At 42.3% G+C, this 16,775-nt stretch overlaps 2 protein-coding genes across 4 annotated transcripts in view; one reads left to right on the top strand and one right to left on the bottom strand.

The window, feature by feature from the left end:
• Positions 1 to 2,175, bottom strand: part of LOC110962382 (semaphorin-5B-like) — a 41,090-nt gene extending 38,915 nt beyond the window's left edge. For 2 of the 3 annotated variants that reach the window (XM_022210329.2, XM_022210330.2), the window contains exon 1: positions 2,030 to 2,175. The gene's annotated coding sequence lies outside the window, so the exon portion shown is untranslated. Of the gene's footprint in view, positions 1 to 1,495; positions 1,522 to 2,029 lie in introns of all 3 variants that reach the window. The other variant, XM_051941795.1, reaches the window with a different exon arrangement.
• A 1,953-nt stretch (positions 2,176 to 4,128) lies between these two features.
• On the top strand, positions 4,129 to 16,583 carry kpnb3 (karyopherin (importin) beta 3). The gene is made up of 26 exons (XM_022210315.2): positions 4,129 to 4,294; positions 6,573 to 6,653; positions 7,465 to 7,657; positions 7,911 to 8,013; positions 8,107 to 8,203; positions 8,384 to 8,488; positions 9,325 to 9,447; positions 9,581 to 9,701; positions 9,808 to 9,895; positions 10,035 to 10,141; positions 10,349 to 10,473; positions 10,637 to 10,726; positions 10,956 to 11,129; positions 11,220 to 11,438; positions 11,553 to 11,636; positions 11,723 to 11,855; positions 12,387 to 12,508; positions 12,670 to 12,766; positions 13,098 to 13,270; positions 13,474 to 13,585; positions 13,743 to 13,798; positions 13,932 to 14,054; positions 14,165 to 14,384; positions 14,468 to 14,696; positions 14,797 to 14,938; positions 15,447 to 16,583. The coding sequence occupies exons 1-26, from the start codon at positions 4,217 to 4,219 to the stop codon at positions 15,531 to 15,533; spliced, it is 3,282 nt and encodes a 1,093-aa protein (XP_022066007.2). The 5' UTR covers positions 4,129 to 4,216; the 3' UTR covers positions 15,534 to 16,583.
• Positions 16,584 to 16,775: the final 192 nt, after the last annotated feature.

Below are 16,775 nucleotides of genomic sequence, written 5' to 3'. Positions count from 1 at the left end.
AATGAGCAGATCTGAAACTATTCAGGCAGGTTGAGACACAAGAGACTTAAAAAAAAAAGTTATCAAGCCAATTTCATGAAGTTGCCTCAACTTGAATTTCATTCCATATCACCTAAAGCAGAAATTTGACTTTAAATTACACACAATATGAAGTTGAAGTAATTATCAGCACTGTTATGACAACACCACTCAAGAAAAATTTGATTGCAAATTACTGCAACAATGCATTAAATGTATTACTTTAGACTGCAGGTGCTGGTCTAGGTGCTGAAACTGGGTCATTTTAAAGAAGATGATGCTACACAACAGAACAAGGCATGAATGCATGAACTTTAGTTATAGGAACTTTTGTATAAATCAACAGTTATTTGGGATGGCTATACAACATTAGCGTACACCCTGGACTAGCATCTATTTGTCAAAGGCCTCACACATATACACAGGCAACCATTTAGTATCTATCACATCTACAGGCAGCTTAGAGCTGCAAACTCAGTTCTGCCTGTTTTCTGACCACCGATGCACTCATGTGAAGCAGCGGTCTTAAATACTGCGCCACCATGCCACACTGACTGGCGTCCATCATCTTGCAACAAGAGCCTTTTTTTTGCTATAACAAATAGTGCACCTGTGACCACCAAAGGGCCAGGTTGCACCAACACGCTTTTTCCCCCCTTGATTATTATTATAATTGATGCTTTTCATAATTACTATACTGTCACAATGCATACCAACCACTCATTCACTTGTCTGTTCTGTGACACTGTTAACATTAAGGACATTGGTTTGATTCTTGGTGGTCAATGATTGTTTTTCCACACGCTCCATATAATGGTCCTCTGACATCAACTAGAGCGTTGTTTTGACTTCTGTTCCAGCATTACTTTCACCCTCTTTTCCACAGGATATTTGGGGGAATGCCTTCATTGCATAGCTTATGATTGTGTAGCCAGAGATGGTATTTTAATGGTTAATGTTTTACAATTTGCATTTTGTTTTGAGGGGCTGCACAGTGGCTTGATGGTTAGTGCCTTGCAGCTAGAAGATCCCTGGTTGGCGTCCCAGCCTTCCTGAGATCTTTCTGCATGGAGTTTGCATGTTCAATGGGTAACTCTAAATAGTCTGTAGGCGTAAATGTGAGTGTGACTGTTTGTCTCTATATGGAACCCTGTGGTAGACCGGTGATCTGTCTTCACCTTAAGTCAGCTAGGATAGACTCCAGGCCCCTGCGACCCTAATGAGGCAGAAGTGATTAGATAATGGATGGATGTTTGTGTTGACATTGGTGCTAACAATGTATGGCTACTTCCTTGAATAATAATTTAAAAAGTTGTAAAAAAAAAAATAGGACTTTATTTGTAAATAAAATGTCATTTATGTGTATATGGCACATGTAGATTCATGAGTGCTTAATAAAGCCAGGGGCCCCAGACAAGCTATTGCACATGGCCTGCAAAAAAACAATAACAGCCCTGCTTGATGCATTTAATCTTACCTGTAATGAACATCTGGCCACACTGACTAAAGGAGGAAAGAAAGATTGGTGCACATCAGCCTATAATGAATTCAGCCAATAGATTTAAAGTTTGACAAACAGGTTAAAACGGACCTATGAAACGAGAAAAAGGTATTTTTGAGTCTTTGTGGATTTGAGATTGTGCTCAAAGGAGACTAAAGTCGCCTATTGTTGACCAACGTCAACCAGAATTGAATTTTTCTTCCAGCAAGCTTCAGGAATCTGTGTACTTGTTTCTAGCATTAGATGTTCAATAAAATAAATGTTTACTAGAGCACGCATGTAGCGCCGAATTAGAGGTTGGACCCCAACTACAAGATTCCTAAACGTTTTCAGTTGAAAAATGTTTTCCAGAAACCTTCCCATCAATAAAATTTTATTTTTTTAATGGAGTTCGGTCTTCGAACGCGGCGGCTCAGCGGAACAAAAGCGATGGATCGAGGAATGAAATCCATCAACTAGTCAATGAAATAAAGTTAATAGCGAAACGCGAACATTTAAAATGGAGCTTACCTTTCACACTTGAGCCATGACTGGATCCCCTCTGACTGAAGTTGGTGGAGCTGGAGCAGATTGCCAGCAGCCTGGTGTCCACAGCTGGAGACTCTGCTGCAGCCCTGAGAGCCGCTCCAAGTTATAGTGGAGCTCACACCAGTAGGGGTCCGTCAAGACACACGGGACCACATGTGCAATAAACTCTGGAGAAATAGCAGTCAGGGGTACTTGGGTAGAAGAGGGGTTTTAATGTGTGAAAGCAGCAACCATTATAAACAGTCTAGGATTTCGCAAAAGTCTGAATAATAACCAAAACTCTTTAGAAAATATATATAAATAAGCCATTTCTTTTGTTTGGCTCTATTTCTGATGGCCATCCCTCCAATTCGCTTCTAAAGCCAGTCTCAGTGTATGACATTTTGACAATAATAAATATTAGGACAGAGCTTATCCACTTTTTAGTCCCAGAAAAATCACATAAAGAACTTGGAAGAATTTTATCCATTGAAATTGGGAGGTTTTGATACAATGACACTTTATTTTGCCCAGGGGTATCTATCTGTTTATCACAGATCGCCTATTATATGTCTCATTTCTGACCTCCAATAGTCTTCTTTCATTGGCACAGGTAAAATGGTTTCATTGAGAAAATCCATCCATCCATTATGTATCTATCCACTATGTTTGTAGGTAATGCAGTCCATGCCAGCTGACTTCGGATGGAGGCAGAGGACACCCTGGACAGGCCAGGCCACCAATCTGTCACAGAGCTGCATATATAGAGACAATCATACTCACATTCACACTTACAGATAATTTAGAATTATCAATTAACCTGAGCATGTTTTTGGACAGTGGGAGGAAGCCAGAGAAATTTCTCCGAATTTGAAATCCACATATGCACAAGGAGAACATGCAAACTCCACACAGAAATATCTGAACCAGGGATCTACTTGCTGTGAGGCGGCGGTGCTAATCACCAACCAATCGTGCAGCCCTTCATTGAAAAAATGCACGACAGAAATCACTGACTAAAGCTTTGCTGCCATCTAGTGGGGGACTGTAGTTAAGGTGCACACACTTGTATTTTGATCATATCAAACGTATAAACTACCGTTCAAAAGTCTAGGGTGACTCGGAAATATCTTTTTTTTTGAAGGAAAAGCGCCTTTCTTCAATGAAAATAACATTAAATTGATCAGAAATACAGTCTAGACATCATTAACGTGATAAATGATTATTCTAGCTGGAAACGGCTGGCTATTAATGGAATATCTCCATAGGGGCACAGAGGTCCATTTCCAGCAACCATCACTCCTGTGTTCTAATGCTACATTGTGTTAGCTAATGGTGTTGAAAGGCTCATTGATGATTAGAAAACCTTTGTGTAATTATGTTAGCACATGAATAAAAGTGTGAGTTTTCATAGAAAACATGAAATCACCTTGTGAACAGTAGTGTACATTGATAAAAAGAACAATATTTTGCATAATAGATAAAATGAAATATTTTAAAAGACATCAAACACATCTGAACTTTTATCAAGAGTTTTTCAATCAAAATAAGCATCATCATGGAGTTTGCATTTGGTGTTGGACTAAACATTTGCAATAAAACTGCTAACCTTTACCTCCCATCCACTCTTCCTTTTCTTTTAATGCTTAAAAAAGAAAATATGGTTAGTTATATGTGAAGTTTAATCTGTAGCAATGACATATTTAATCAAAGCTGGCAAATGTGAAAAGTACAATGCTTTCCTTTGAAAATAAGTGAAGTGGAGGTCTGAAGAGACAAAAAATGGAAACACTGAAGTACAAGTACTTCAAAATTGCATTAAGCAGAGTACTCGAGTAAATGTACTTCGTTACCTTTCGCCACCATAAACACGTATGTGCACCAGCACAACGCTGCTTGTTGTTTCTATTTTCTTGGCGTTGATGTAATAATCTCCCGCGCTTTAGTGATTCACTATTAGCTAATAGGAACAATGCAGTCCCTTTCCTGTGTCGATTCCATCCATTAGGAGCAGAGAATCTATATCAGCCAATGACTTATATCTGGTACAGGTCACGGGTCCAACCAGCGTTGAGTAGAGTTAATAAAGCTAGCCAATGGGAGGCTAGTAGCATTGTGTGACCGAAGCAGGGTCTGCCGGGTTCATTTCGCCGCTTCTCCACCCGGCTGGTCTTTTTGGATCTCACTGCAATGGCGGAACAGCAGCAGTTCTACCTCTTGCTGGGTAACCTGATGAGCCCTGACAACAACATCAGGAAACAAGCGGAGGTAAGAGGAGAAAACTCGGCTGTTTTCACCGCTGACAACTTGGGCGATTGTAGAACGCAGAGCGGCCAGGGTTAGCAGAAGCTAGCTGCCTAGCCTGGCCGCGCGCAGTGAGCTCTCACGTCAGGCTCGGTAGCCCACGTGCGATGTGAAGCTGACACCGAGAACTAGTCAGCTAGCGCTAACTACCTCCACCATGTTGCGTAGTTATGTGGACATAATGCAGATCTCACAGATACGAGCTCTGTCGTGACACCGTGAGGTCGTGCTTGTGTGTCTGTGTGAAGCTCGAGCGGTTTGAGTGAAAGTGAAACGTTCAGTTTGTCGGGTACCAGTCTGAAAATCTCCAGCTGACAGTGGCGCTCGTCATCTGTAGCACGAAGCTAAGTAGCTACAACAGTGCTGCTAGTTTTGTTAGCTAGCAGGCTAGCGCTAAACATAGTAGTAGGTTTTCAAAAGATTAAATGTGGGAATCTAGGAATTAATTCTGAAAAAAACATGCTGCGTTATTGGGGAGATGATAAACAACAAAACCTCACTGGGATTCGTAATAGATGGAGTTAGCGAATCAGTTCATTCAAAGGGCGAAGCTGTGTTGGTGGTGCTTGTGCCATGGCCTTCACTTGTTTAAACTGAAAGTCACACTAATAGAACAGTGTTAAACATGCGGTTCCCTCCTCACATTAGTTTAACGTTACTCATGGGGCTGATTGCCTCAGTTTCAGACTCGTCACTACAGAGGCCAGTCTCTGGTCATCCCCTCTCACTGGATTAGTTTCTCTCATAGGATTTGTTTGGGCTGCGTCTAGCTGGCCTATTCACTTTTTTTTTTACCCCCACCATGATTAGTCTCCTGCCGCGGCAAAGCATTGTTACCACAGTTTCCCTCTTCAGCATCCGACTTTTGGATGAGGTAGTTGAATCTTATCACACTCCCCCCCCCTCACCAGCAGTCAGCGTTTCTCTTTATAAAAGACAGACTGTCTGCCGCGATGCTAAGCTCATTGGAATTCATCCTTTATAGAAACTCTCCCATTCTGCCTTACACACATAATAGGAATTGATCCATCTGCAAAGGACCTAACCCCATATATTAACAGCTAAAGACTACAGCCACTCAACATTTTGTAGGTGTCCCTGAGCCCAGTTTACCCCGTTTAAGACGTAGGAAAACACATCTTGAATTTTTGCAGTAATCAAAAGTTTCTTAAGCCTGTTTGAGGTGTAATCTGATTTCTACTCACTTTACCGACGCCACAGCAATGCTCCTCCCTGTCTTTATTTTTTGCAATGCAAATGTATTCACTTGACGACACCCATAAACCATCACTGTTGTCGTTCCATGCAATTGTGTTCCTCTAAAAGTAGATCTCCAGAGATTCTCTTACACCCTTTGTCTGATAGAGAAACTATTTTATTGTTTACGGCTAACATCGCCTGCACATGATCATCAGCACACACCCAAGGTTCCTCTGCATCCACATGGAGCCTCATGTGCTTGCATTTTTTCTTTTGACTTCAGTGAACCAGTTGAACAACAGTGGAGACCAAAACAAATGTCAGAACAGCCTGTCTTGTTCATGTGAAATTTCCTACTTTGTGAGGTACACATTCCATGCTGTGGGAAAGAAGGCAGTTACTGTAGGAAAAAGGGGAAGATGTTAAAAGATTTATACTGCAATAGGAACTCCTTTTTATCCAGTAAGGAGTTGGTAGTCTGATAATTTTAACTTAGTAGCTCATTACTTCATAAAACACTGATGCAGCCACAAGCTGTTTGTTAAAAAAAATGTTCACACTAATTCAGCTTAGAGTGGATCAGAAAGCTTGATTGTGTAAGATTAAAATAAAACCCCAAACCACAGATTCCCACTTTATATTCTAAATAATTTTATCATAAACATCCAGAAGTGCCCCGCTTTTATTACTCAGTACATTTTTGGGCCTTAGGGGAAAAAAGATTTCCAGCACAGGCTTTTGATGGCTTATTTCAGTTTGATATATTTTATATAGTCAAAATCCTCTACTACAATTCAATAGACTTTTGAATGTCAAAAATGAATGAAATTATGAGCATCACTGAACAGTCGTCCTTCCACTTTGTTTGACCACAACATCTGTTCAGGCTTGAAATGTGCAATACTGTGGAATTGCAGGCATGAATGTCATTTCTTTGTGACTACTATAAAAGGAACATGAAGCTGACTCAGTGATAAAGATCCATTTTTCAGATGACTTAAACGACATTTTTCATTCCACTCTGCGTTTGTTTTGTTTGCAGGAGACCTATGACACCATCCCAGGTCAGAACAAGATCACATTCTTGCTGCAGGCCATCAGAGATGCATCTGCTGCAGAGGAGGTTTGTACACTAAACACTGACATATCTGTGGCTTGACATGCTTAATCTTTTCAATGTGAAGGAAATGATAACCTCAGCAGGCTTTAATGTACAGTGTGCCCATTTTTCTGTTTGCTTTTAAATGTCTCCATAAACAAGTTTAACAGACTCCTACTGCCTCAGTAGAAAGTATTATCCCTGGCTGTGGCAGAAATTAACATGTTCGGGTCAAAAGTCAGGCAAAGGTTGTATTTTTGTTAAAATTAACGTGGCGAATTCAGTCTGCATTACCAGCTCACTTTAAAAAGGTGCAACTTTGACAGCATTTAAAGAATGCTGTCCTGTCATCGCATGTGAGCCCTCAGCACAGCCTGTCATAGTTCTGGCACTTGGGCAGTTATGTTTACTCTGAATCCACCAGCTGCTTGGTCCCTCATGCTTCCTCTCCTTTTCTTTACCTCAAGGCTGATATTTTTAGAGTCTTGAAATGGGAGCAGGCAGAGAGGTGCTTGGTCCAGAGAGAGTGACTCTGCCTTTCTGAGATGCTGCAGGTTTAGTCTGTGATTTTAGTTCTTGGGAGACCATTGAGATTCCAGTTCACCAAACTTCTGACTCATGTTTTGGACGCAGTAATCATTGTTTGTTCCGTTACACTTTTTATGGAGTATTATTTAAATGCAAACAGTCAAAATGGATTGTGATGAAATTCTTGTAATGAACTGGTTGTGTGAAAACTGAAAGCTGACAGTTTTGTATCCAAAGTCTGATGCGGTTTAAACCACGAATGCTGATGTTGAAGGATCATGTTGAAACCAGCGTTTTGTCTCCTCAGGTCAAACAGATGGCGGCAGTGCTGCTGCGGCGGCTGCTGTCGTCGTCCTTCGAGGAGATCTATCCAGGCCTGACCCTGGAGATGCAGACAGCCGTCAAAACAGAGCTGCTGACCAGCATCCAACAGGAAACCTCACCAAACATCCGCAAGAAGGTCTGCGACATTGCAGCTGAGCTCTCCCGCAACCTGATCGGTAATGATCCATTTCACCTCCTTTCCAAAATCTTTAAATTCTTGCAGATTTTTGTTTCTACATTATGGTATGTCCTGCATTCTCGTGGCTTATGAAAAGTATTGCGATAAACAAACATGGGGAATTATCACCTGCTACTAGGTTAGATGCTGTAATTTTATGAATGACTGTTAAAACTTCATTCATCTAGTGATGGTCAAAATAGTTTATTACTCATAAGATTAAGATAATAACTTATTTTTTTTTAATCTAGATGATGATGGGAATAACCAGTGGCCAGAGGTGCTCAAGTTTCTGTTTGACTCTGTGAACTCTGACAGTGTTGGCCTGCGAGAAGCTGCCCTGCACATATTTTGGTGAGCTCCAGTTACATGACAAAGTCAAAACTGCTCATATATTCAGGTAGACGTACTGGTGGCTGACTCATGGGTGACTTGTACGTCTTCTAGGAACTTCCCAGGAATCTTTGGCAACCAGCAGCAGCATTACATGGAGGTTATCAAGCGCATGCTTGTTCAGTGCATGCAGGACCAGGAAAACCCACAGGTATAGTTTTATGACTGGGAGTGCCCTGGTAGCCTAATAGTGGCAGCACATGATGCAGAACTATAATGGGTTTTATCTGTAAGGGACCTCCGCTCCAGGTCATGCACCTCTCTCCCTCAGCTTCACTATTATCTGAATGCACAGTACATTAAAGGTTGTTTGTCTTTTAAACTCTTCCAGATTCGTACCTTGGCAGCTCGGGCTGCATCGTCCTTTGTTCTGTCCAATGAAAGCAACACGGCTCTGCTGAAGCACTTTGCTGACCTGCTGCCAGGCATTCTCCAGGTAAGAGACCAGCACATAAGTGTCTGCATCTGAATTATCTGAACTTACTCTAAATATTAAATCCTTTTGTGCATTAGTACATCAAATTTTCACATTTTTCGTATGATGCCTCTGTATAAGTAATGGTTTTCCAGCAGTCAGAGAAAGCTGCTATGAGTCATTCAAGGTCCATTAATTCAAGTTTAATGTTGGATTTCCCATGTGGTCGGATATGTACGCATTAGCTAATGCTAGTTTAGGTCATACAGTAATGGATCCCAGTAAGGAATAGCACCTGCTGACTTACTTGGACCAATAGAGCTCTTTTGTGTAGGCCTGGGTTCTGCACACACTTCATGACTACATAAACCCAGCATCATTAAATGTAGAAACTGTCTGAAAATAAAGGATGGAACCTAAAAAGTACAAGCTGTCGTGCCTACTTGCAGTTTGTTTTTCTTTACTGAGAGGCATTACCGGTTTCATCATTCCTTGTTTGGCTTTGTGATGACAGTGTTTGCACTGAGGAAGACTAAGGAAGTTGTTTGAAATCATGAGCACACAAGAGGAGCAGACGGCTAACAGAGCTGGTAGCTGTTACTCCATGCAGCAATTATTCAACCTTAGTTAAAATGCTTCTCACTGCTAGATAGTAAGGCAGCCTTGTAGATTATGTTGAAATACTTGACATCCGGAATCCTTTAGTCATGCCTCTATTGCAACACTTTGCATCTTGTGTCTTTGACTCATGAAGGTGGGGTGAGAGGTCAGATTGCAGAAGTGGTATAAATTCAGGATTAGCAGTTTGCCATAGCTGACTGGATATACTTGCAACGCTAACCTGTCTGTTTTATCAGGCCGTAAATGAGTCGTGCTACCAGGGAGACGACTCTGTGCTCAAGTCTTTGGTGGAGATTGCAGACACGGCACCCAAATACCTGAGACCCAACCTGGAAGCAACACTGCAGCTCTGTCTGAAGGTAAGTTTTATATCCTAAATCTCACTTTACTACTGTTGATATTAAGCACAAAATGAGGCCTGAAGTCTGAGTTTGTCGAGTATAAAATCTGTATTTGCAACGGTTGACCCACAAAATTGTCCTGTCTTCTCAGTTGTGTGCTGACACAAACCTGACAAATATGCAAAGGCAGTTGGCGTTGGAAGTGATTGTCACCTTATCCGAGACAGCAGCAGCCATGCTGAGGAAACACACGGCTATTGTAGCTCAAAGTGGTGAGGATTTGGTTCAAACTAACGATAATTGTTGTCCTTGTCTTTGGCCACCCAGAGAGATTAGGTACAGTAGATTAGATTAATGGCATTTGTGTTGCGTTTTCAGTGCCCCAGATGTTGGCTATGATGGTGGACCTTGAAGATGATGATGAGTGGGCCATGGCTGATGAGCTGGAGGACGATGACTTTGACAGGTATGGACTAGTGCATCGCCACCAAGACAGAAAATTCACAGTATTGGATCCAAATTTAACCAGTGGCACAAATTTCCACCAAAGTGTTCAAATGAGTTATTACGTTTGTTTCTGAGTGTTGAGTCTTGTCCTTCACCAGTAACGCTGTGGCTGGGGAGAGTGCTCTTGACAGAATCGCCTGTGGTCTGGGAGGAAAGATCATTTTGCCCATGATCAAACAACATATCATGCAGATGCTGCAGAACCGTAAGTAACCCGCCTGACAGGCATTTAGATATTTAAATCGTGTGACATTAGTTTCTTAAGGTCTAAATCCATTTTTAGGATGTAGAACATGTGTAAACTTGTGAATATTAGATCTAGCTTTTAGATATTTTATGCAAAATATAACTAGCTGCTTGAGTTGTGAAGCACTCACATTTAGTTGCGTGATCCCTCTGTGTTTGTTGCTAGCTGACTGGAAGTACCGCCACGCTGGGCTCATGGCGCTGTCAGCCATCGGTGAGGGCTGCCACCAGCAGATGGAGGCCATCCTCCAAGAGATCGTCAGCTTCGTGCTGCTCTTCTGCTCCGACCCTGTAAGAAACGGAACGGTTGTTACAGAAATATGCAGCACATTATAAATGTCAGCTTGGAGAACATCATGTGATGTCCTGATTCTCAGCTATTTGGTTGCTAATATTACAAGACTATTGCTTGTACTGTCTTGTGTGGTAGTCTGACTTCCTTGTCCCTCCTCAGCATCCACGAGTGCGCTATGCTGCCTGCAATGCTATTGGGCAGATGGCCACAGACTTTGCCCCAACATTTCAGAAGAAATTCCACGATAAGGTATCTGATATGAAAAATTGTCTTAATTTTTTTTATGTCAGATAAGCAGCAGATTTTGCATGGCTCTATAGTTGATCAGTTTAACCATCAGCCATCAAATATACATAGTTACAATTCAATCAGTTGAACTAATCTTATGCAGTAGAATAAAAATGATGTATAGAATTACATGAGGTGTGGCCAGCTTATTAGTAGACCACAAAGTCTGATCGTGCATCCTTATTTTCAGGTGATCTCAGCCCTGCTTCAGACCATGGAGGACCAGAGTAACCCTCGAGTGCAGGCACATGCTGCTGCCGCCCTCATCAACTTTACCGAGGACTGTCCCAAATCACTGCTCATCCCTTATCTGGACAGCTTGGTGCAGCACCTTCATGTCATCATGGTTGCCAAGCTGCAGGAGGTACAGTAAATGTTAACATTTCGTCGTCTCCGTTTAGTAAGGCTTCTCGTTGGCTGTCAGGAGTCATTAATGTGTTTTCTCTTTACCCAGCTGATCCAGAAGGGCACAAAACTGGTCCTGGAGCAGGTGGTGACATCCATCGCCTCTGTAGCTGACACCGCTGAGGAAAAGTTTGTGCCATACTACGATCTGTTCATGCCCTCGCTCAAACACATAGTGGAAAACGCTGTGCAGAAGGAGCTCCGGCTGCTTCGTGGAAAGACCATCGAGTGCATCAGTCTCATCGGTCTGGCTGTCGGCAAGGAGAAGGTGAGTCTTTAACAGGACGCAAGATCTTAAATTCAAGTGACTGCACATAATGGAAGCTATTTCTTTGCACATCGAGGCTTCAGACGTTAACGTGCGCCTTCTCTCCTGTTCCAGTTCATGCCAGATGCCTCGGCTGTCATGCAGTTGCTCCTCAAGACTCAGACAGACTTCAATGACCTGGAGGATGACGATCCTCAGGTAGGAAAACGTCACTTAATTTGATCCAGTTCATGATTTTAAGTTTGTGCACCTTCAACCTGTCGTGTTTTGTGTTTGGGGTGTAGATCTCGTACATGATCTCAGCCTGGGCCAGGATGTGTAAAATCCTGGGGAAGGAGTTCCAGCAGTACCTGCCTGTGGTGATGGGCCCCCTGATGAAGACTGCCTCTATCAAGCCTGAGGTGGCCCTTCTCGACAGTAAGTAACACAATAGGAATTTTCAGCTATTTACTGTGGATAGTTTGAAGATACTTTGTACATGGTCTGCTTACGATGCAATTTGCCAGATATGCTAGGAAAGTATTTTCCTTGGTAATAAAATGCACCATATTAACATTCTAAGGAGCTTGACTTCACTTTATTTTGTTCATGTAATATTTTATAGCACTAATTTTTTTTGCTAAAGGTAAATGTGGAAGAAATGAACTCAAGCTATTCAATAATGTATCTGAAGATGACATTTAATTTTCAGTAAAATCATTTCCAAGTTACAAAATTAAACCACTACTGCTTTGAGTTTTTTTAAGCACACGATGGCTGAGTGGTTAGATGTTTCATTATTACTGTTGTAGTGTCAATATATTACATTACAGTCACCATTTTGTAAAATACTTGGCAAATTATTGCACTAATCTCAACAAACTCATGGGATTTGTGCTGTTGACAATGCTGAAGATGGAGGCATTGCTGCAAAACAAAAACACAGGATTGTTCATGTCTGTTCTATAGCTCAGGACATGGAGAACATATCAGAGGATGATGGCTGGGAGTTCGTAAACCTGGGCGATCAACAAAGTTTTGGCATCAAGACAGCTGGCCTGGAGGAGAAGGCCACTGCCTGCCAGATGCTGGTGAGTAGAAAAGCATTTCAAAGTCCAGAAAAAAAACAGTTGTGATCCTAGAGGAGGTCCGATAAAGTGGGTATAGATGGGAAACTTGATTGATCAACAATTAATTTGTTGCTAGTGCTCAGTCCTGTTACTGAGATGTTCTCTGTCCCGTTTCTTTCTAGGTGTGTTACGCCAAAGAGCTAAAGGAGGGTTTTGTGGAATATACGGAGCAGGTGGTGAAGCTGATGGTTCCTCTTCTCAAGTTCTACTTCCATGATGATATCCTTTTTGTTGTGATTTTTGACATACACTATGTTCGGTAGCCAAAACCAGCAAGTATGATCGTACAATGTCCAAGAATCCCAGATGGTAATCAATATGTAAAATTGTAGATAATTTGAGGAGTAACACTGGACCATACTTCTAACAACTAGCTCAAGTATTTATAAAAGCCAGATATATGATCAGATTTAAACTGAATACCATTGCTATTTGAGAAAAGACTGAGAAAAATATATATTTCACTGTATTTAGAAAAAGGCTCTTGTGATGCCAAAATTGAACTTGTGGGTTATTAACAAGGGGTTAAGTATGGCCTTAACTGTCTCACGTGTGCGGGTGGCGGCGGCTGAGTCGATGCCCCTGCTGCTGGAGTGTGCCCGGGTTCGAGGACCAGAGTACCTCACCCAGATGTGGCACTTCATGTGCGACGCCCTCATCAAGGCCATCGGCACTGAGCCAGACTCAGATGTGCTGTCAGAGATCATGCATTCTTTTGCCAAGGTAATTAAACGTAGTGTTTTCTTTCCTCCTACCTGCCCCAGAATTGAGACATCATGGACGGTAACAGGAGTAGATTGAGGTCGACATGTCCTCTCGCTATGATGGAGCATTTTAATTGCCCCCCCCCCCAAATCTGAATTTTTAGAAACTGTTAAGCAGTCGAGTTGGATTTGTGCCCTGACTGAAGTGTTCTTCTGTTTAAGTGCATCGAGTTGATGGGAGATGGCTGTCTGAACAACGAGCATTTTGAGGAGCTGGGTGGAATCCTAAAAGGGAAGCTGGAGGAGCATTTTAAGAACCAGGAGCTCAGACAGGGTGAGGCTTTACCACAGCTATTGAATCCAGTTTCATTTATCTGTTGTGCACATAAAGTGAACGTGGCACTAAGGACTCAAACAATTTTTCCATGAGTTGAGAATGAGAAAATGTTTGTGCATTCATATCCTAACAAACACTTTGTTGTGTTTCTCAGCCAAGAGACAGGATGAAGACTATGATGAGCAAGTCGAGGAAACATTACAAGACGAGGTAAGTATTTTCACCTCGGTAAAAGGATTACCACAGTTTGATTCAAACCCTTACAGGCATAGTGGACATGATAATGCTTGGCTGTACTGGCCCTCATAAAGAGTTTTCTTGTCTCCCCTTTTGTTTTTGGCAGGATGAGAATGATGTGTACATCCTGACCAAAGTCTCAGACATCCTGCACTCAGTGTTCAGCAGTTACAAAGAGAAGGTGCTGCCTTGGTTTGAGCAGCTGCTGCAGCTCATCGTCCAGCTAATAGTCAGTACTTCTCTTTACAAATATTAAGGAATCAGTAGCCTGTTGATTTATAATGCTTACCACATTGTGAGTAAGTTTGACAGTAACTGAACTGTCCTCTTTATCTCTAGTGTCCCAACAGGCCATGGGCTGACAGACAGTGGGGTCTGTGCATCTTTGATGATGTGGTGGAGCACTGTAGCCCTTCCTCCTTCAAATATGCAGAGTATTTCCTGCGTCCCATGGTGCAGTCACTGTGTGACTCGAGCCCTGAGGTTCGGCAGGCTGCCGCCTACGGTGTTGGCGTGATGGCTCAGTATGGAGGAGAGAACTACCGCCCTTTCTGCACAGGTGTGACTTTCTCTCTGCGATCTTAACACTTGGCAGTTTCTTGCTTTTAGTTGACAACCAGGTGACATGTGTCCTTGTTGCAGAGGCCCTCCCCCTGCTGATCAGAGTCATTCAAGCAGCCGACTCTCGCTCAAAGGAGAACGTCAATGCTACAGAGAACTGCATCTCTGCTGTTGGAAAAGTTATGAGGTTCCGGCCAGAGTGTGTCAACGTTAATGAGATCCTTCCTCACTGGCTCAGCTGGCTACCGCTCAACGAGGACAAAGAGGAGGCCGTCCACACATTTGACTTCCTGTGTGACCTCATTGAGAGGTGGGACACAGCCACCTGATTATTTTTTTTATTATTTCTTTTTTCTCGGTACTTGTTGCAGTGCAAGTGTTCTTCCTGCTGACTGTTCTTCTCTTCACAGCAACAACCCCATTGTCCTTGGGCCAGACAACTCCAACCTTCCTAAAATTTTCCTCATCATAGCCGACGGGGTCGCAAACGAATCAGTCAAGAGTGAAGATGCGTGCAGCAAACGACTCGCAAACGTCATCCGTCAAGTACAGGTGAGCAATCACTGTGTCCCTCAGAAACTATATCTGGATTTGGGTCACAGCAGGGCGTTCGACGAAAGGACTTTGTCTTCACTTAAGATTTAAATCACGAGGTATTAATTTCAGTAAGTGGTCACACAGTGTAGAACTTGACACCAAAACAGCTGAATTTCTGTTTTTGGGACTTTATTTGAATAGTTTGTGAAACAATCTAATTTGCTAACAGCTAGTGCTAAAGAAGTGAGTCCATCATCTCAGTGGTTCTTCAATCCACTATACATCAAGTGGTTTCTACTTCTTAAAAGTGAGGATTTGTTGTTGTTTTTTATCCTCTCTTAAATTGAAGATGAGTTTTGCTTGAGCCAAAAAATATGGTGAAGCTTTCACTTCTGGTATTTTCTGAGGATTTTGAGACTAAAAAATGCGTCTGCATTTTAAGCAGCAGAATTTATTTGCAGACCTAAAATCTTCTCAATAGTTGAACGTGTTTAGACATTGACTACTTTGTTGTGTCTTCCAGGTGTCGGCAGGATTATGGACACAGTGTGTTTCAACACTGAATGAGACGCAGCAGAAAGCCATACAGGACCTACTGAATACTGCCTGAGCCTGAACCCCTGGCCACCTCCCCGCTCTTTAAAAAGTCCATGAAGAAAAGTTGAGCTCCTGGATCTCCTCCATACACTCCCTCTTCTTCCTCCTGCTCTGATCTGTAGTGTGAATGGACACCGGCTTCACCCCTACCATCACCCCCCCGCCCTACTATGATAATATTTCACCTACATTCAGCCGATTGGGGGAGCAGGTTGGATATTAATGACAATGGAGGACATTGGCCATCCACCTCAAAGACTTTCACCCTGTATCCAACGAAATGGGAATGAGCAAAGTGTCTAACAGTTATCCCTGTCCTGTCACCGTTAACATGTCTTCTATCTGGATGTTTTGTTTCCAACCATTCCCTGATGTGTGACTTGTCTCGCCGCGCCCAGAGGGACTCATTCACCAAGTCGCCCAACACAGACTCATTGGAAAGTCAGGCTCAGAGGGGCCACAGTGGGGGGAAATGGGGACAGGACATTTGAGTGGACTGAGCAATTGAATGAAGTGGAAATGCACACTGGGCGATCACTGCCTGTCTCCTGTGAATTTTTCTCCTTTTTTTCCTTCTTCCTTTTTTTTTTTTGTATTTTTATTCTATTTTTTTCTCGTTCAGTGTTCCCAGTGTTACCTGGGGGGAAATGGCCTCTCTCTGCCACAGCTCAGAGGGTGTGTTTCAAAAGTAACGGCATGTTTAAGTGGCTAACTCTAGAAAATATACATAGTTAGGAAATGTACATCATCGTTGTCTGGGAGAGTTAACATTGATTTAAGCAGCTTTTCCTCCATAGCCTTCCAGACAGCAGTTCACAGGAAATGTTTGCTGAACGGTTCACAGCCCTTCTTGGTAGCAGTGTAAAGGGGCTCTCTGAAAAGAAGCGCAATAACATGTTGTTGGTCACGGCCCCACAGCGTGTAATGAGTTGGAGGAACATGAATTGTAGATTATTTGTAAAAGGAGTGCTATCTTACACTCAACTTTATGGTTTTGACCCTTTGCAGTCCTGCAGGTATGTGATGGAATTACCAACAATAAAATTACATTTGAGAATTCTGAGATGGCTTGTTCATTTTAATTGATTTGTAAACCTAAATGAATTGTTTGGCATTTAAAGATCAGTGTCGCCATGGTATTTTTTGAAGGCCCCGTTAAATTAAAATTAAGTTTCTACATTGCAACATGTTGAGACGTATCATGAATGAAATAAGCAATTAGTGCTGTGGCAAAGCTTTTCAGCCATGAAACTGC

The sequence above is a fragment of the Acanthochromis polyacanthus genome, chromosome 22 (assembly GCF_021347895.1).
Source record: "Acanthochromis polyacanthus isolate Apoly-LR-REF ecotype Palm Island chromosome 22, KAUST_Apoly_ChrSc, whole genome shotgun sequence".
In the NCBI taxonomy this organism is placed as follows: domain Eukaryota; kingdom Metazoa; phylum Chordata; class Actinopteri; family Pomacentridae; genus Acanthochromis; species Acanthochromis polyacanthus.
This window is presented reverse-complemented; position numbering and strand designations above follow the sequence as displayed.